This window comes from Phoxinus phoxinus (assembly GCF_949152265.1).
Source record: "Phoxinus phoxinus genome assembly, chromosome: 20".
Taxonomy (NCBI): Eukaryota; Metazoa; Chordata; class Actinopteri; order Cypriniformes; family Leuciscidae; genus Phoxinus; species Phoxinus phoxinus.
Window position 1 is genome coordinate 22667489 of NC_136895.1, and position 14980 is coordinate 22682468.

Consider the following 14980-nt stretch of genomic DNA (forward strand, 5'->3'; position numbering starts at 1 on the left):
GGCAATGCATTTTTATGTTCTGACAGAAGACCCTGAAACCATGTGCGAACTAGGGGACCATTATCACCTAGCACCTTCTCTGACGTGTCTGCAATTCCACTGTACACTGCAGCTGTCTGGCAAAACCTTTCTGTGTACTCACAAACAGTTTCATCCTTCTTCTGTAAACAACTAGTGATTTTTGACCAGTCCACTTTCGGTCCAACAATCTCCGTTAACACTCTCAGAACTTCCTCTCTCAATTCATCTTTACTGGCCTGTTGCAGTTCAGAATTGTTTACAGCACTTTCAAAATCATTGAATTCTGACTCAGTCAAGATCTGTGATATTAGCTGGGTGACTTCAGCTAGAGTCATATCATAGAGCCGCATCTTTTTGGACAACTCTCTCCTAAACTCAGCAAAATTTCTATGCACTGATGGCAAACTTTCAGCAATTCTCTCAATATCTTTAGGACCTAAAGATGTTTTGACTGCTTGTGGCTGCAATAGGGGGGTTGCAAATGAAACTGTATCAACACCTTTTCCCTGAGGCTTTTGTCTAGCTACGCACACTTCAACTGCATTTACATCTGCATTTACATCTGCATTGACATTGTCCTCTATTCTATCAAAAGACTGTAAATCAGGATAGCTTTCATCTGACTGTTGGTCTTCTGAGTCACATTTGGTTGAGGCCTTGTTATCGCCCACCTTGTCTGTGAGACAGGACATTCGAGTGTGCAATTGTTTGTTCTGTTCTTTTAATTTATCAATACAACAAGCTTGTTCTTGTACAATGGATAAGCTAAACTCTCTGTGACATAAGAGAATACCTTTCACATTTTTCTTCCTGATACATGCACCCAACACCTTCTTGCATTCTTCAATTGACCAAACTTTGTCTGCATCAATGCCAAATTTCTTTGTTAAATTCAATCTGACTGGCTCAGTCACAATGGAGTCCATGTGCTCTGATAACAAAGACTTGAATTCACTATCTGTCCATAAAGGGGTAGTCAGTCTAGTACTTTTCCTAAACATTGTGAATTTCTATGTTACCACACAAACAAACACTAAACTTCTCTCTACTGTCTTACAAACAGAGGGTACAATCTTATTAGCACATGACGCTAATCTTCTCTAGCTTAAAAAAGACAGGCCTTCTTTAGCAAGAGGATACACACAAATCTTAACATGTATCTGTTAAAATCTTCCCTGCCTAGCAGAGGATAAACCAAACTATCAGCACAGAATGCTAACCTTCTCTGTGAAACAAAGGATAAACAAAATAAACTAGCAATTTATGCTAATCTTCCCTGCCTGAACAGAGGATACCAAAATATTATAAAATGAATCGTCTCTAGCAAGCGTAGAGGGTAACACAATAACTAGCACGTAATGCTATTCTTCCCTGCCTGAAAACAGAGGATAACTTTCATCTCTAAAAAACAAACTTTAGAGGATAAACTTAGTTAACCAAACCCTGCAGCTGTTTGTTAAACTACTTCTCTGAACGGCGCAGAGGAAAACAAATTTGTAAATTTGACCTTATAGATAATCGGGCATAAGAAGTTATGTATGTGCTTCTCGGAGTTTTCTGTACAGGGGGTTATTTTCATTAAAAGCTGCATGTAACTGGCGAAGTTCATTTGTGTCAGCAGTGGATGATTGACAGGCAAGTGGAACTTCACTTCAGTCTGGGAAGCATTAAATGCTACTGTTAAATACACCTACTATAGCTTACAAATACTGTATATACATGTGTATATTATGTTGTGTATATATATATATATATATATATATATATATATATATATATATATATATATATATATATATATATATATATATATATATATATAATGTTAATCAGTTTTTGTTTTTGTTTTTTTTATAACAAAGAAAATAATGACTTTGGTTTAAATGTCTCCCATTCTTTTTTATTTTATATTTTGTTCTCTTGTAAGGCTTTTTAAAATTAATTTGCAATTAGTTTGGCTGTAATGGTCACTTGCAAAATAGTAAAATCAACATGAAAAGAAACGTCATAAAAAGTGAAAAAAAATCATATTTTTGCCATATCGCCCACCAGTAATTCAAGAGCTGCAAGTAATCTTCTATTTGTCTTTTGTTGTTTTATGCGCATTATTAGACTGCTGCCCCTTTAAGACCGAATGCAGATATAACAACACACAACATATTTTCTCCTAACTATTTACGCCCATTTAAGACAAACTGTGTTTAAGTGAATACTCAAGCCGGTCATTTTGACATATTTTTGTGTGCATTTGATTGTTTAGACGCACACAAAGCTTAATGTATATATAATTTACTTGTCTTTCGCGGCCCGTTTCGGAGTGCACACACACGAGCCACCTTGAAGTTGAAAACTTCTCGCGCGGTATTAGTTTACAGCAATCACAGACTGTGCCGATTCTGACGTGAAGTTTGGGTTTTAGGGAGGAAGGAATGCTCTCCGCTGTGAAGGGAAGGAAGTTGCGCTAGACGAAACGTTTAAAAGTTTTAACCTCAAATATATTCTTTTTATAATCTTTGGAAAAAATCCTTGCAAATAGCAAAAAAACATCACAGACAATGATTTAATATTATCCCATAATATCCCCTTTTGTCCCTCTATTGGTGAAAAATAAAACTAACTACTGGAGTTATACTTTTCTCTGTGTGAGTGTGTATGATGCAAGTAATTTCTAATGAAATCCATACAAACTGCTCTAACATACAGTTCAATATTACAGGTTTATCAAAGTGTATTTGGGTAAAGCCCTAAAAAGAGATATTATTGTTAATTTGTGTTATTTTTAAAATGAATTAAACAAAAATGCATAGTGTAGCTTTAAAAAGGTTGATTATTTTAGTCGTTTTCATCTCGGGTGGTACAAAGCACAAACAGGCCTGGATATACGGGGTTGTTGAGCACCTATTGATCTTTAAACCGGACAGAGCACTTCAAGCAACTCTAAACAGATGCGAAGAGTTTTGAAATACACTAAATTGCTACAGGTGTATATATGTATTTATTTGGCTTTCAAAATTTTGAAATGTTACTGTATTGTGGTGTGTGTGTGTGTGTGTGTATTAGATTCCACAGATCTGCAAAAGGAAAGAGTCAAAGAACTGATGTGGGTCTCATAAGCACGTGATTCTGAACTACAGGAATATTAATGTTAAACAAAATTTGATATCCAAAATGTGGTTTATGTCCATAAGAGAGAGAACCACTGTTGTATGTGAATGTTACTGACCTCAATCTCTCCAGTTTACAGTGTGAATCCTTCAATAAGTCACATAAGTGATTCACTCCTGTGTTTTCTATTTTATTCTTCATGAGTTCCAGCTCTCTCAGGTGTGATGGGTTTGATATCCCATAACGTGATTAAGATGAAAGATAGTTTAATTCCAATATCATCATGATTGTAGGCCTTATACTAAATATTTATTTATGCTTGCTTTATCTCAGCTCTGACCAAGATCTTCTCAATCCATTTCACCTGTAAATAAAATAAAATGGTAATTTGTAAGAGTACTAAACCAACAGTAATCATTCAATATTACACGTGTACATGTATATTTCTAATAATGCTGCTTACATTAGTAGTCATTTTAAATAGTAGCCTAATACATAAGAGCTAGTATGATAAACTTTACATTTGTCGAAGCAGTGTGTGGTTTGAAGCAGTTTAAATAAGCTATTAAATACATGCATTTCTGTATAATCACTTTGAATTCATAAGATGTAGGTTTTAAACGGTCTCACAAAAATCCTTGTTTATTTAAAGATATAAAACTGATATTGTCAGTTGAGAACAGAATCTAAAATTGCATTCTATATTCAAATATAAACTAAGTTGTACAGACATCAGATCCTCACACATTTCTTGAGTTGGAAAGTAAAGAAAGCGTAAAGCAATGTGATGTGATGCTTGTCAAAGTAAAAACACACAAGACAGAGACCATGTGGGATCTGCACTGATTTTACCTGCGTTTTACAATCTGTGTTCAAACTATCAGTCTAAATTTGTTCTATCAAATTCTAATGATTTTCTACTGATGCAATTCATAAAGCTATTTTATGTTGTTCAATAAAGTTGTTTGTGTCTTCAGAAACCAGTAAAGTACAAACCCCAGGCCCAGCTGATTCTAGAGATTTCAGAGGTCATGTCAATCAGGTCACCTTTATTTATATAACGCTTTTTACAGTATAGACCGTTTCAAAGCAGCTTTACAGAGAAAACAGGGAATTAAAGCAACATATTTTTTTTGGCTGTACAGCAGCTCTAGAAGAAAGTCATTGTCCAGTTTAAGTAAGTTCAGGGTTGATTCATTTCCGTTGTAAAAATCATTATAGGGTCATTTACACAACACAGTTTTCAACAGAAAACTTTGAATGCATTCTGGCCGTTCATTTACATGACACAGCATGTTGGTGACCTGAGAACGCAAACTTTGAAACAGGTTTCAAAGTGAAAGTTTTTGAAAACAATATCATTATCATCTCAGTGTAAACTTCAAATACGGTCACGCCGTATATATATCATGTTTAGTCTATAGGTATGCGCATTTGAATGCGTATGTTTTTACTCTTTCTTTACAAAGTGACCGCCAACTACTTGTCTGGCTTGCATAACACAACTTCTAGTACGGTTTAAAAAAACTCTACTCAAAATGCTATGTAGCACATCATGGTAGTGAGAATTACGGTTTTTCACAATCAGATCCATCCATGATTTTTCTGAAGTCTGAAGTCTTCTTGGCAGGTGACTGTGATTGACCAATGACTTTGAATTAGCTGTGGGGTGGGCTTGTGCTTAACTGGTTTTCAATCTATTTAAATTTTGCCCTCATTGTTTCAATAAAACTTAATTATATTTTCATTGCACAAATATTGAAAGACTGTCAGAGATTAATGAAAGTATCTTTAACATCACTGATGTTTACTCACCTCAGTCTCAGTGTACAGTTTGAGTCTCGTAGCGCGTCTCTGAGCTGCTTTGAGTCTCTGATCATATTGTCGCTCAGATCAAGCTCTTTTAAAAACTGCAGTGCATTTGAGTTTGTCAAAGACTGAGTTAAAGCAGAAACATCTGTAATGCCACAGTCCTGTAGGCTAGAACGAGACAAACAGACAGAGATCATCTTACTTTCACCAGATCACAAAACACGACTGAGGTGAATTATTTTCCACACATACACTGTAAACAGTCTTTTCAGGAGAGACAGAATAAAGTGTCTTGGTTTAAACTTATTGAACACTTTGTTGAAGGGTTTGTTAAAGAGATACTCCACACAGGATCACAGTTGGTTTATAGATGTTATGGTTTATTGTTAAAAAGGTTTTTCTCACAAACACCTATCGTTTTGCTTCAGAAGACTTTAATTTATCAACTGGTGTCGTATGGATAACCACTGTGTTTGCTTTGTGTGGTTTATGAAGAATCATCTTTGGAGGTCCAGTACACTTGTATAGACTCATAAAGACAGATTATTTGTGTAAAAATATTGGAGTTCATCTGGAGAAACTCGTATAAATCTGAAATGGCATGACGACATGTAAATGATTACATTTTCAGTTTTGGGTTGAGGATCTCTTTAATGCTGCACTACACTTTTGTCCCTCTAGTGGTGAAAAATAAAACTAACTACTGGAGTTACTTTTCTCTGTGAGAGTGTGTATGATGCAAGTAATTTCTAATGAAATCCATACAAACTGCTCTAACATACAGTTCAATATTACAGGTTTATCAAAGTGTATTTGGGTAAAGCCCTAAAAAGAGATATTATTGAATAATAACGTGATTTTTTTTTAATTAATAAAACAAAAATGCATAGTGTAGCTTTAAAAAGGTTGATTATTTTAGTCGTTTTCATCTCAGGTGGTACAAAGCACAACCAGGCCTGGATATATGGGGTTTTTGAGCACCTATTGATCTTTAAACCGGACAGAGCACTTCAAGCACCTCTAAACAGATGCGAAGAGTTTTGAAATACACTAAATTGCTACAGGTGTATATATGTATTTATTTGGCTTTCAAAATTTTGAAATGTTACTGTATTGTGGTGTGTGTGTGTGTATTAGATTCCACAGATCTGCAAAAGGAAAGAGTCAAAGAACTGATGTGGGTCTCATAAGCACGTGATTCTGAACTACAGGAATATTAATGTTAAACAAAATTTGATATCCAAAATGTGGTTTATGTCCATAAGAGAAGTTTGAGAACCACTGTTGTATGTGAATGTGACTGACCCCAATCTCTCCAGTTTACAGTGTGAATCCTTCAATATGTCACATAAGTGATTCACTCCTGTGTTTTCTATTTTATTCTTCATGAGGTCCAGCTCTCTCAGGTGTGATGGGTTTGATTTCAGAGCTGAAGTCAGGATGAGACACTGTTTCTCTGTAATACTGCATCCACACAGACTGAAGACAGAAAGAGAAAAGACAAACTGAAGTGAAAAAGGCACTAGTTTAATTCCCAAACTCTGTTTTCAACTGTCACACTAGTTCTGTGTGCTGGAAGATGTTGTTTATTGTCTTTCATTTTTCTTCTATTTCTTTTGTCTCTTTTCTTTACTCTTTATCGTAGCAGTAATTTCTTTTCTGCATTTACACAATCAGTACAAATTTAACACAATAGACCCAAGTCAGGTTAGATGACACTTGATTTTATGTGGATGAAAATTAGGCTGTTAGAAAAATGTATATATATAGCAGTATACTGAGATGTATTACTAGTTAAAAGATATTTAAAATAAAGTGTAACCGAAGGTGCAGAGCTATAAATACCATTACTTGAGTCCTGTTGTCTTAAAATAAACTGTAAACTGTAATCTCACAGTGACTGCTGTACAGTATAATGTTACTAACTCTAGTTCCTCCAGCTTGCACTGTGGGTTCATCAGTAGATCACTGAGGTTTTTCACTCCAGAGTCTCCTAGTTTATTCCTGCGCAGGCCCAGCTCTCTCAGGTGTGATGGGTTTGATTTCAGAGCTGAAGTCACAGCAGAACATCCTTCATCTGTCATTTTACAGGACCTTAACCTACATTTGGAAAAATGAGAAAAAGAAAATCTTCATTCTGCAAATAATCTTCATAACAAATACAGTACAAATTCCAAACTGGAAAAATCTGTTGTTTTATTTGTGATATATAGGCCTATAAAACACATTTTCATCTTAAATTTCATATGAAGTTTAAATAACAGGTAAGAAATGTTTTTAATAGTAGATGTAAGGTAAATGTGACTATACCAGTGTCCAAAGAAGAGACGGCAAGTTTTTATAAATTTGAGAGAAGAGAGGGAACACCCACACACAAAGCATATGTTAAAAGCTTCATTATAAACTGTATTTGCAACAATCATATATTCCTGTAAGAATGTTAATGTATGAAAAGTTAATGGGCTGATGGATGCCATACTGCGTTGTCATGGTAACATTCCGAGTGAAGATGAGGAAATTACATTGTCTTTGTCTTCAAGTGCGTTCCAAACCGCTTCATTATGACACGCAAAAGCCCTGATGCCCTTAAAGTCCCCATTTCAAGGACTATCAGAGTGAGAAGGGCATAAGGATGCTCACTTACAATTGGAATTCACCAAAACTGTGAATTCAGTGTCTTTATTTAAACTGTAGAAGTGATTTTAAGAATTATGATTGATGTATGTGAATGTTACTGACCTCAATATCTCCAGTTTACAGTGTGAATCCTTCAGTACGTCACATAAGTGATTCACTCCTGTGTTTCTTATTTCATTTATACTGAGGTCCAGCTTTCTCAGGTGTGATGGGTTTGATTTCAGAGCTGAAGTCAGGATGAGACACTGTTCCTCTGTAATACTGCAACTCCACAGACTGAAGACAGAAAGAGAACAGACGAACTGAAATGCTACATCAGGCACTAGTTTAATTTCTGATACTGTTTTTTTTATTTCAATTTATTTTTGTCGATTCTTCTCTATCATTTTTCAACCATATCTTTTGTCAGTTTTCTTTACTCTTTATTGTAGCAGATTTCTACAGAACGACATTTACACAATCAGTACATTGTATCAAATTCTTCAACTTTAATCGCAATAAACCTTAGTCAGGTTAAACAACATATTGAATTTTAATTTTATTTGAGAAAAAATGATATACATATACACACACACACACACACACACACAATAATATGTATTACTAGTCAAAAGACATTTAAAATAAAGTGTAACAGAGGGTTCAGAGCTTTAAACACTATTACTTGAGTCCTGTTGTCTTAAAATAAACTAAACTGTAATCTCACAGTGACTGCTGTACAGTATAATGTTACTAACTTTAGTTTCTCCAGTTTGCACTGTGTGTTCATCAGTAGATCACTGAGGTTTTTCACTCCAGAGTCTCCTAGTTTATTCCCGCTCAGCTCCAGGTCTCTCAGGTGTGATGGGTTTGATTTCAGAGCTGAAGTCACAGCAGAACATCCTTCATCTGTCATTTTACAGCAGCTTAACCTACATTTGGAGAAATGAGAAAAAGAAAATCTTCATTCAGTAAAGTTATAGCATCTTCATAACAAATACAGTACAAATTCCAAACTGCTTTTTTTTTGCACCCTTCAATGGCAGAGGAGACATGATCTGTAGGGACGTTCGAAGTGAAAGTGAACAACTGAATCTCTTCATGAAGGGCCTTTCCACAAGTCTGTTAGTGATGGACTGCAGTGTTCACATTGCATGATTTTTAAAGTGGTCAGATCACTGTTATTTCCACACTACACGACTATCTGGTAACATTCAGTTGCTGCTGTGTGCACTGCACGATGGATCGGTTTGGTTACACATTGAATGACTTTACAATAGGAAGAATCGCTGACAACTCTGTCTGGTCCGTGTAATGGATTTTTTTTTTTCATTGATCTTCAACAGATATTGTAATGAGAGTCACATGTTTCTATAATAATATTGTGTATGTGAACGGGAAATATGTGTATTTGAACGAGAGATAATATTTGTGTTTGTATACGTGTGAACGTGCAGGAGTGAGACACTTTGGGAAGAGCTGGGAAGGGACCTCTGGTCCTTGAGGTCAGAGTGCATTTACTTTTGGTGGTCTTAGTGTCAGCTACTGTAAAGTGTTAATAGAAACTTATATAACAATGGGTCTCTTCTCTGTGGAATGCATAGCGGAAAGAAGCCCTGATGAATGCGACCTTGAAAAGAGTATAAAGACTGCCGAGCTGTTCCTGACTTTTGTCTCACTCACTCCACAGGGTAATCATTTTTATCATTTATGGTCATGTGACCCAGGGTGACGAGTCCTCGTGATTCATTTTAAAGACAGATGACGGGAGAGTTTGAGTAAACATATGATCAGAATAATTCAAGTTGTTTTGTTTGTAATATTATAGGCCTATTACACACATTTTCATCTTGAATTTCATATGAAGTTTAAATAAGTTAATAGGTCAGAAATGTTTTTAATAGTAGACATGTAAGGTAAATGTGATTATACCAGTGTCCAAAGAAGATATGGCAAGTTTTTATAAATTCGAGAGCAGAGAGGGAACGCAGCAACACACCATATTGATGTTAGAATGTTATTTGTAAGAAAAGTTAATGGGCTGCTGGACGCCATACTGTGTTGTCATGGTAACATTCCAAGTGCAGATAATGAGGAAATTACATTGTCTTTGTCTTCAACAAGTGTGTTCCAAACCGCTTCATTATGACACGCAAAAGCCCTGATGCCCTTAAAATCCCCATTTCAAGGACTATCAGAGTGAGAAGGGCATAAGGATGCTCACTTACAATTGGAATTCACCAAAACTGTGAACTCAGTGTCTTGATTTAAACTGTACATGTGATTTTAAGAATTACAGTTGGTGGCCAACCAGAATGCCTATTACCGCTGAGGTAAAAAATAAACCAGTCGCATTTCAAAGTAATTCGCGAAATAACCGCCAGGTGGTGCAAAGGGACATTTTGCAAAATAGCAAATTGCCGTATTTTAAAAGCCATAAATATATTTTAGTTTTTAGGCAAGGCAATTTTATTGTATAGCACATTTCACCAAAAGTCAATTTAAGTACATTATATAAAACTTATAAACATAGGGCAATTTAAAAAGAGGCCTATAACGGTTTATTCCTTTCCAATGAATAAAAGGCTGTGGCAAACAGTAAAGGCTTTAACCTTGATTTAAAATAATTAAGAGTTGCAGCAGACCTGCAGTTTTCTATTACTTTGTTCCAAATATGGTGCATAAGAACTGAATGCTGCTTCATGTTTAGTTTTGACTCTGTGGACAAAAAAACAGACCTGTCCTAGATTACCTGAGGTCTGCTCTGGATGGTCCATAATGCAGCAGAATATCAGAAATTTACTTTGACCCTAAACCATTCAATGCTTTAAAAACCAGCAGTAGTAATTTGAAATCAATTATTTGACAGACAGGAAGCCAGTGTAAAAACCTCATAACTGGAGTGATGTGATCAACTTTCTTGGATTTTAAGACACAGGTTTATTGCAAATTATCCAGCAATCGGTCAATACTGATTTTGACTAACATCAAATGTCTTTTTTTGTGTGTGTGTGTTCAACAGAAGAAAGAGACCCATACAGGTTTGGAACAACTTGAAAGGGAGTAAATGATGACAGAATTTTCACTTTTTGATGAACTATCCCTTTTATATATTCATTAAAGATACATCGGTCAGTGATAAAAAAAAAAGGACTTAAAGGGGCCATGACATGTTTTTTTCTTTTACTATGTTCCCTTAGGTGCAATTATAGTATTACTTAGGGCTGTAGCGATATACTAATCTCACGATACGATACACGATATTCAGCTCACAATACGATATATATTCAGCCAACGATTCGATATAATCCGATACACTTACATTATTTTCTGAAAGATTTAAAGGGGACGTAGGGGTGGGCGATATGGCAAAAATATAAAATCGTGAATCGTGATTTTCCTGAAAAAAAATTATATCTAGGTAAAAAGCTATTTCTCTGTCTGCAGGTGCGGGCCTGCAATCTGCTCTAATAGAGAGTTTTATAGGGTTATTGATGGAAAACTTGCAGGTCAATGAGCATCAATGTTTAATGCTGGTAAACAGTTGTACACTGAAGCATATACTGTAATACTACCTGCCAAGTACTGACATTGGCATGTGTTGTTCAGGTGCCAAAGTTGAGGAAGAAACCTCAAAGACAGTGCCAGAAGAATGCTGGACAGGTAAAACCTACAAAATGTGCAACATTAATCAAACATTCTGGTGTCAATACAGATGAAGTGTTTCATGTGGTCACAACACAAATAATACATTTAAAAAAAAATCCTATAAGTCATTTTGAAATGTCAGTCTTTCACAACAATTGTTAACCACCTTAATTTGTATTATATTTTAGTGTTTTCAAAAATACCCTCATGTCCAAATTTAATATGAAGGGGGGCGGTCCACTGCAGAAGGAGGCTTTTGAAAACACTGCATTGTTCTCGGTCATTAGAGGTATGTGTGTGTGTGTGTGAGAAGAGCACATGCAAACATTGACCAGGGAGCTTATTTCTGTTTTTAGGCTGAATAATGGTAATGCACAATAAATATACATGTATGAACTGGTTGAATAATTTATTTTAATGTGACATCAGGCTATATTGATATAAATTATAGTCTTAACTCTAAATGAGCATCTTAACTCTATATTGCCCAACACTAGTGTGCATCCAAGCAAAAGAGAATGACTTGGTCACAATTACTGTAATTAAAGTTAAACATTATGGTGTCAACAATGCTTTTCTTATGCAAATTCTTGTTTTCTTATTTGGCAGATGCTGTGATGATACACTTTCCTACTGCAACCAAATTTGAATAAAAAAAAATGCGATTGGGGGGCATTTTAAGCAAGCGCCAGGGAGAGCGGGGGGGGGGGGGGGGGGGGTGTTACAGAAATAAAGCTAATAATTAATGTTGTTTTAGAAACCAACAGGTTTTTTATTTTACTTATTTGGTCATTATTTATATTTTATATCTTAAGTTGGTGATGTTCCATATTTTTTTATCATCTTTATATTGTATTTTTTTGGTAATTGTTATGTTTTGAACTTTTTTAAAGTTGTTAATGTTTTTTGTCTAAATAAAACCTTTTATATTTAATTTGTTTGGATGGATTATCATTTATGAGAACATGTTATTTGAGTGAAAAGAATCCTTTAGCCATCACATGTATAATAATAATAATAATTTTATTTATAATGCGCCTTTCTCATACTCAAAGCGCTACAACATACAGAACAAAATAGTCAAACAATCAAACATTGACGTAAAAATAGGTATCAAAAAGTACACAATTTATAAATTAAAAGCTTGACTGAAAAGATGTCTTAAGAAATTTCTTAAAACAATCCACAGAAGCAGCATCCCTGATAGACGCAGGTAATGTATTCCATAACTTTGGCGCATTACAGGAAAAGGCCCTTCCCCCCATAGTTTTTAATTTACAACGAGGCTGAAACAGAGAGAGAGAGCCAGCAGAGCGGAGAGAGCGAGCAGGAATGGATGGAGTAACCAAATCACAGATGTAATCTGGAGCCAACCCATGCACTGCTTTATAAGTTAAAATCAGAACTTTAAAATCAATACGTGCCAATGCAGTTTCTGGAGAACAGGGGTAATGTGATGGCGTGATGATGTGTGAGTCAAAACACGTGCGGCAGAGTTCTGTTTATATTGCAACCTCTTAATAGAGTTTGCTGGTAAACCCGCAAAGAGAGTTACAATAATCAAGCCTTGACGTGATGAAGGCATGGATAAGCCTCTCTGCATCAGGCCTAGAGAAAAACGGTCTAATACGTGCAATGTTCCTCAGATGGAAAAAAGCAACCTTCGTTATGTTTTTAAAATGAGAATTAAAAGTTAGCTGGGCATCAAAAATCACACCCAAGTTACGAGCCTGGTTAGAAGGGGACAATTGGGTGTTGTCTACTGAGATTCTCAAATCCTTACATTTACTGACATTCAAAGGAGTGCCAATTAATAAGACTTCAGTTTTCGAACAGTTTAGTTTTAGAAAATTTTGTTTCATCCACCCTTTAATTTCCAGCAAACAGTCAGACAATTTTGAAGAGGAAGAATTAAGATCAGGCTGAGAGCTGATAAAAATCTGGGTGTCGTCTGCATAGCAGTGATAGCTCAGGCCAAATTTCTGAATGATCTGCCCAAGAGGCAACATATAAACACTAAATAAAATAGGACCCAAGACTGACCCCTGAGGGACACCCTGACACAGAGAAGCGGTCTGAGATCTGTTTGAACCCAGATAGACAAATTGTGAGCGACCTGAGAGGAAGATTCAAACCAGTTTAACACCGTTCCAGACAGACCGGCCCACTTGTGCAATCTGTCCAATAATATACTGTATGTAGTCGTTTAATAGCCGTCTAATAGATGACCAGTCTATTCTTGGGCTATTGTTAGACGTCTATTAGATTTTCACTGACAGCTTAAATTTAGCCTTGTTTTAGCCTAGACCCATATGCACTGTCTATTAGACGTTTACATGTAGTCGTTTAATAGCCGTCTAATTGATGACTAGTCCATTCTTGGGCTATGCTTAGACGTCTTATTCTTGGGCTATGGCTAGACGTCTATTAGATTTTCACTGACAGCCCAAATTTAGCCTTGTTTTAGCCTAGATGTCTGGGCTGTGTTTTGACGGCTATTAGACGTCTTTTAGACGCAAAATTGCTTGCTGGGCAGAATCAATAGTGCAGGCGCCTGTAGCTTAAAATGAATGGCAATGAAACTGTTGCTTTAACCAATCAGATAATAGGTCAGATTTAATCAGCCAATCAGATATCGAGTTGACTGCACCGGGGCCATCTAGCAGGCATACAATAACGTAGGCATTTCCACGCTCTTTGATTGGATGGTCAGAGCGTGTACTATTATTACTGGTAGTCAGAGCTAGCTAACCGCATCTGTTGCGAACTGTGTAAACTAAAATACCTGTAGATTTAATAGTTTTTTCAACCCACAAATTAATGTTTATTTCCTTCCTCGACCACCAGCAGGTTCAAACCTACCGAAAAAAATCCCTTATTCAGCTTAAGCAGAGTCTCGGAACTCTATCGATCTGTCCGGGTAAAAACAGAACTGACTGCAATGTAAAGTTATGCCAGGACTGATTTTGAAGGGAAATGTCCCGCTGATCTCATTGATACCGTTCAAAAATCTGTGTGAGCTTGTCAGCTGTAACGTTACACATCGTCATGTTTTGCGGTGTTTTCCCTGTTTAACGTTACTGCTTCTATCGAGCAGACACTCTCAGGACTAAAGCGAATTTAAACTTATGACAGAAATACGACGGGACAGACTCAACTTTCAGCACATTAACCTCGATGGCGATAGAAAAGGTTGTTGGGACTGAAAAGCACAGACAACCTGTACAACAAAGTAATTTAAGTCTTTTTGAGGAAAGAAATTAGGATGGATTTTGTGTAAAAAATAATCAGTTTTGGAGAGTAGCCTAGGCTATAATGCATTTTAGCCCCCGTTTTTGTCCGTGCTGAATATGATTTTTTCCTTATTTTTCTTGTAAATTTATGATCGAAACAACTTTTTTTCAAACATTTACTATTGTAGCCATTGAAGGATAAGACAGGGAGGATCCGTTTCTGAATTTATAATCGGATCGCAAGAACCACTGTACACAAAAGCCGAACTCACTCACATTTCCCGAACTCCCCGCATTAACCCTATAACTGCCGGTACAAAATAAAAACAGGAATTTCACAACAATTATAGAGAGTATGTGAGTGCGCTGCTACACTATTAAAAGTTATTAATTCAGGGTGGACATCACTGAAGGCCTAGGTGTGAAATGCACGGCCCGCCACTGAATCCACACATGCATTGATAACATAACTGCAATAAAGTAATAGTTAACAATTATTTGTTTACATAGGATAATAATGCATTTTATTTTATTTAAGCTTATAC

At 36.0% G+C, this 14980-nt stretch overlaps 1 protein-coding gene across 1 annotated transcript in view; it reads right to left on the bottom strand.

Annotated features, from left to right (window-relative positions):
• Positions 1-1874: 1874 nt before the first annotated feature.
• LOC306988937 (NACHT, LRR and PYD domains-containing protein 3-like) overlaps positions 1875-14980 on the bottom strand; it is a 33128-nt gene continuing 20022 nt past the window's right edge. Inside the window, exons 12-17 of the mRNA XM_079594163.1 lie at positions 8313-8486; positions 7678-7851; positions 6865-7038; positions 6244-6417; positions 4942-5106; positions 1875-3490 (exon numbers count right to left, since the gene is read on the bottom strand). Of these exons, the coding sequence (XP_079450289.1) occupies positions 3487-3490; positions 4942-5106; positions 6244-6417; positions 6865-7038; positions 7678-7851; positions 8313-8486 (865 nt within the window). The 3' untranslated portion in view covers positions 1875-3486. The remainder of the gene's footprint in view (positions 3491-4941; positions 5107-6243; positions 6418-6864; positions 7039-7677; positions 7852-8312; positions 8487-14980) is intronic.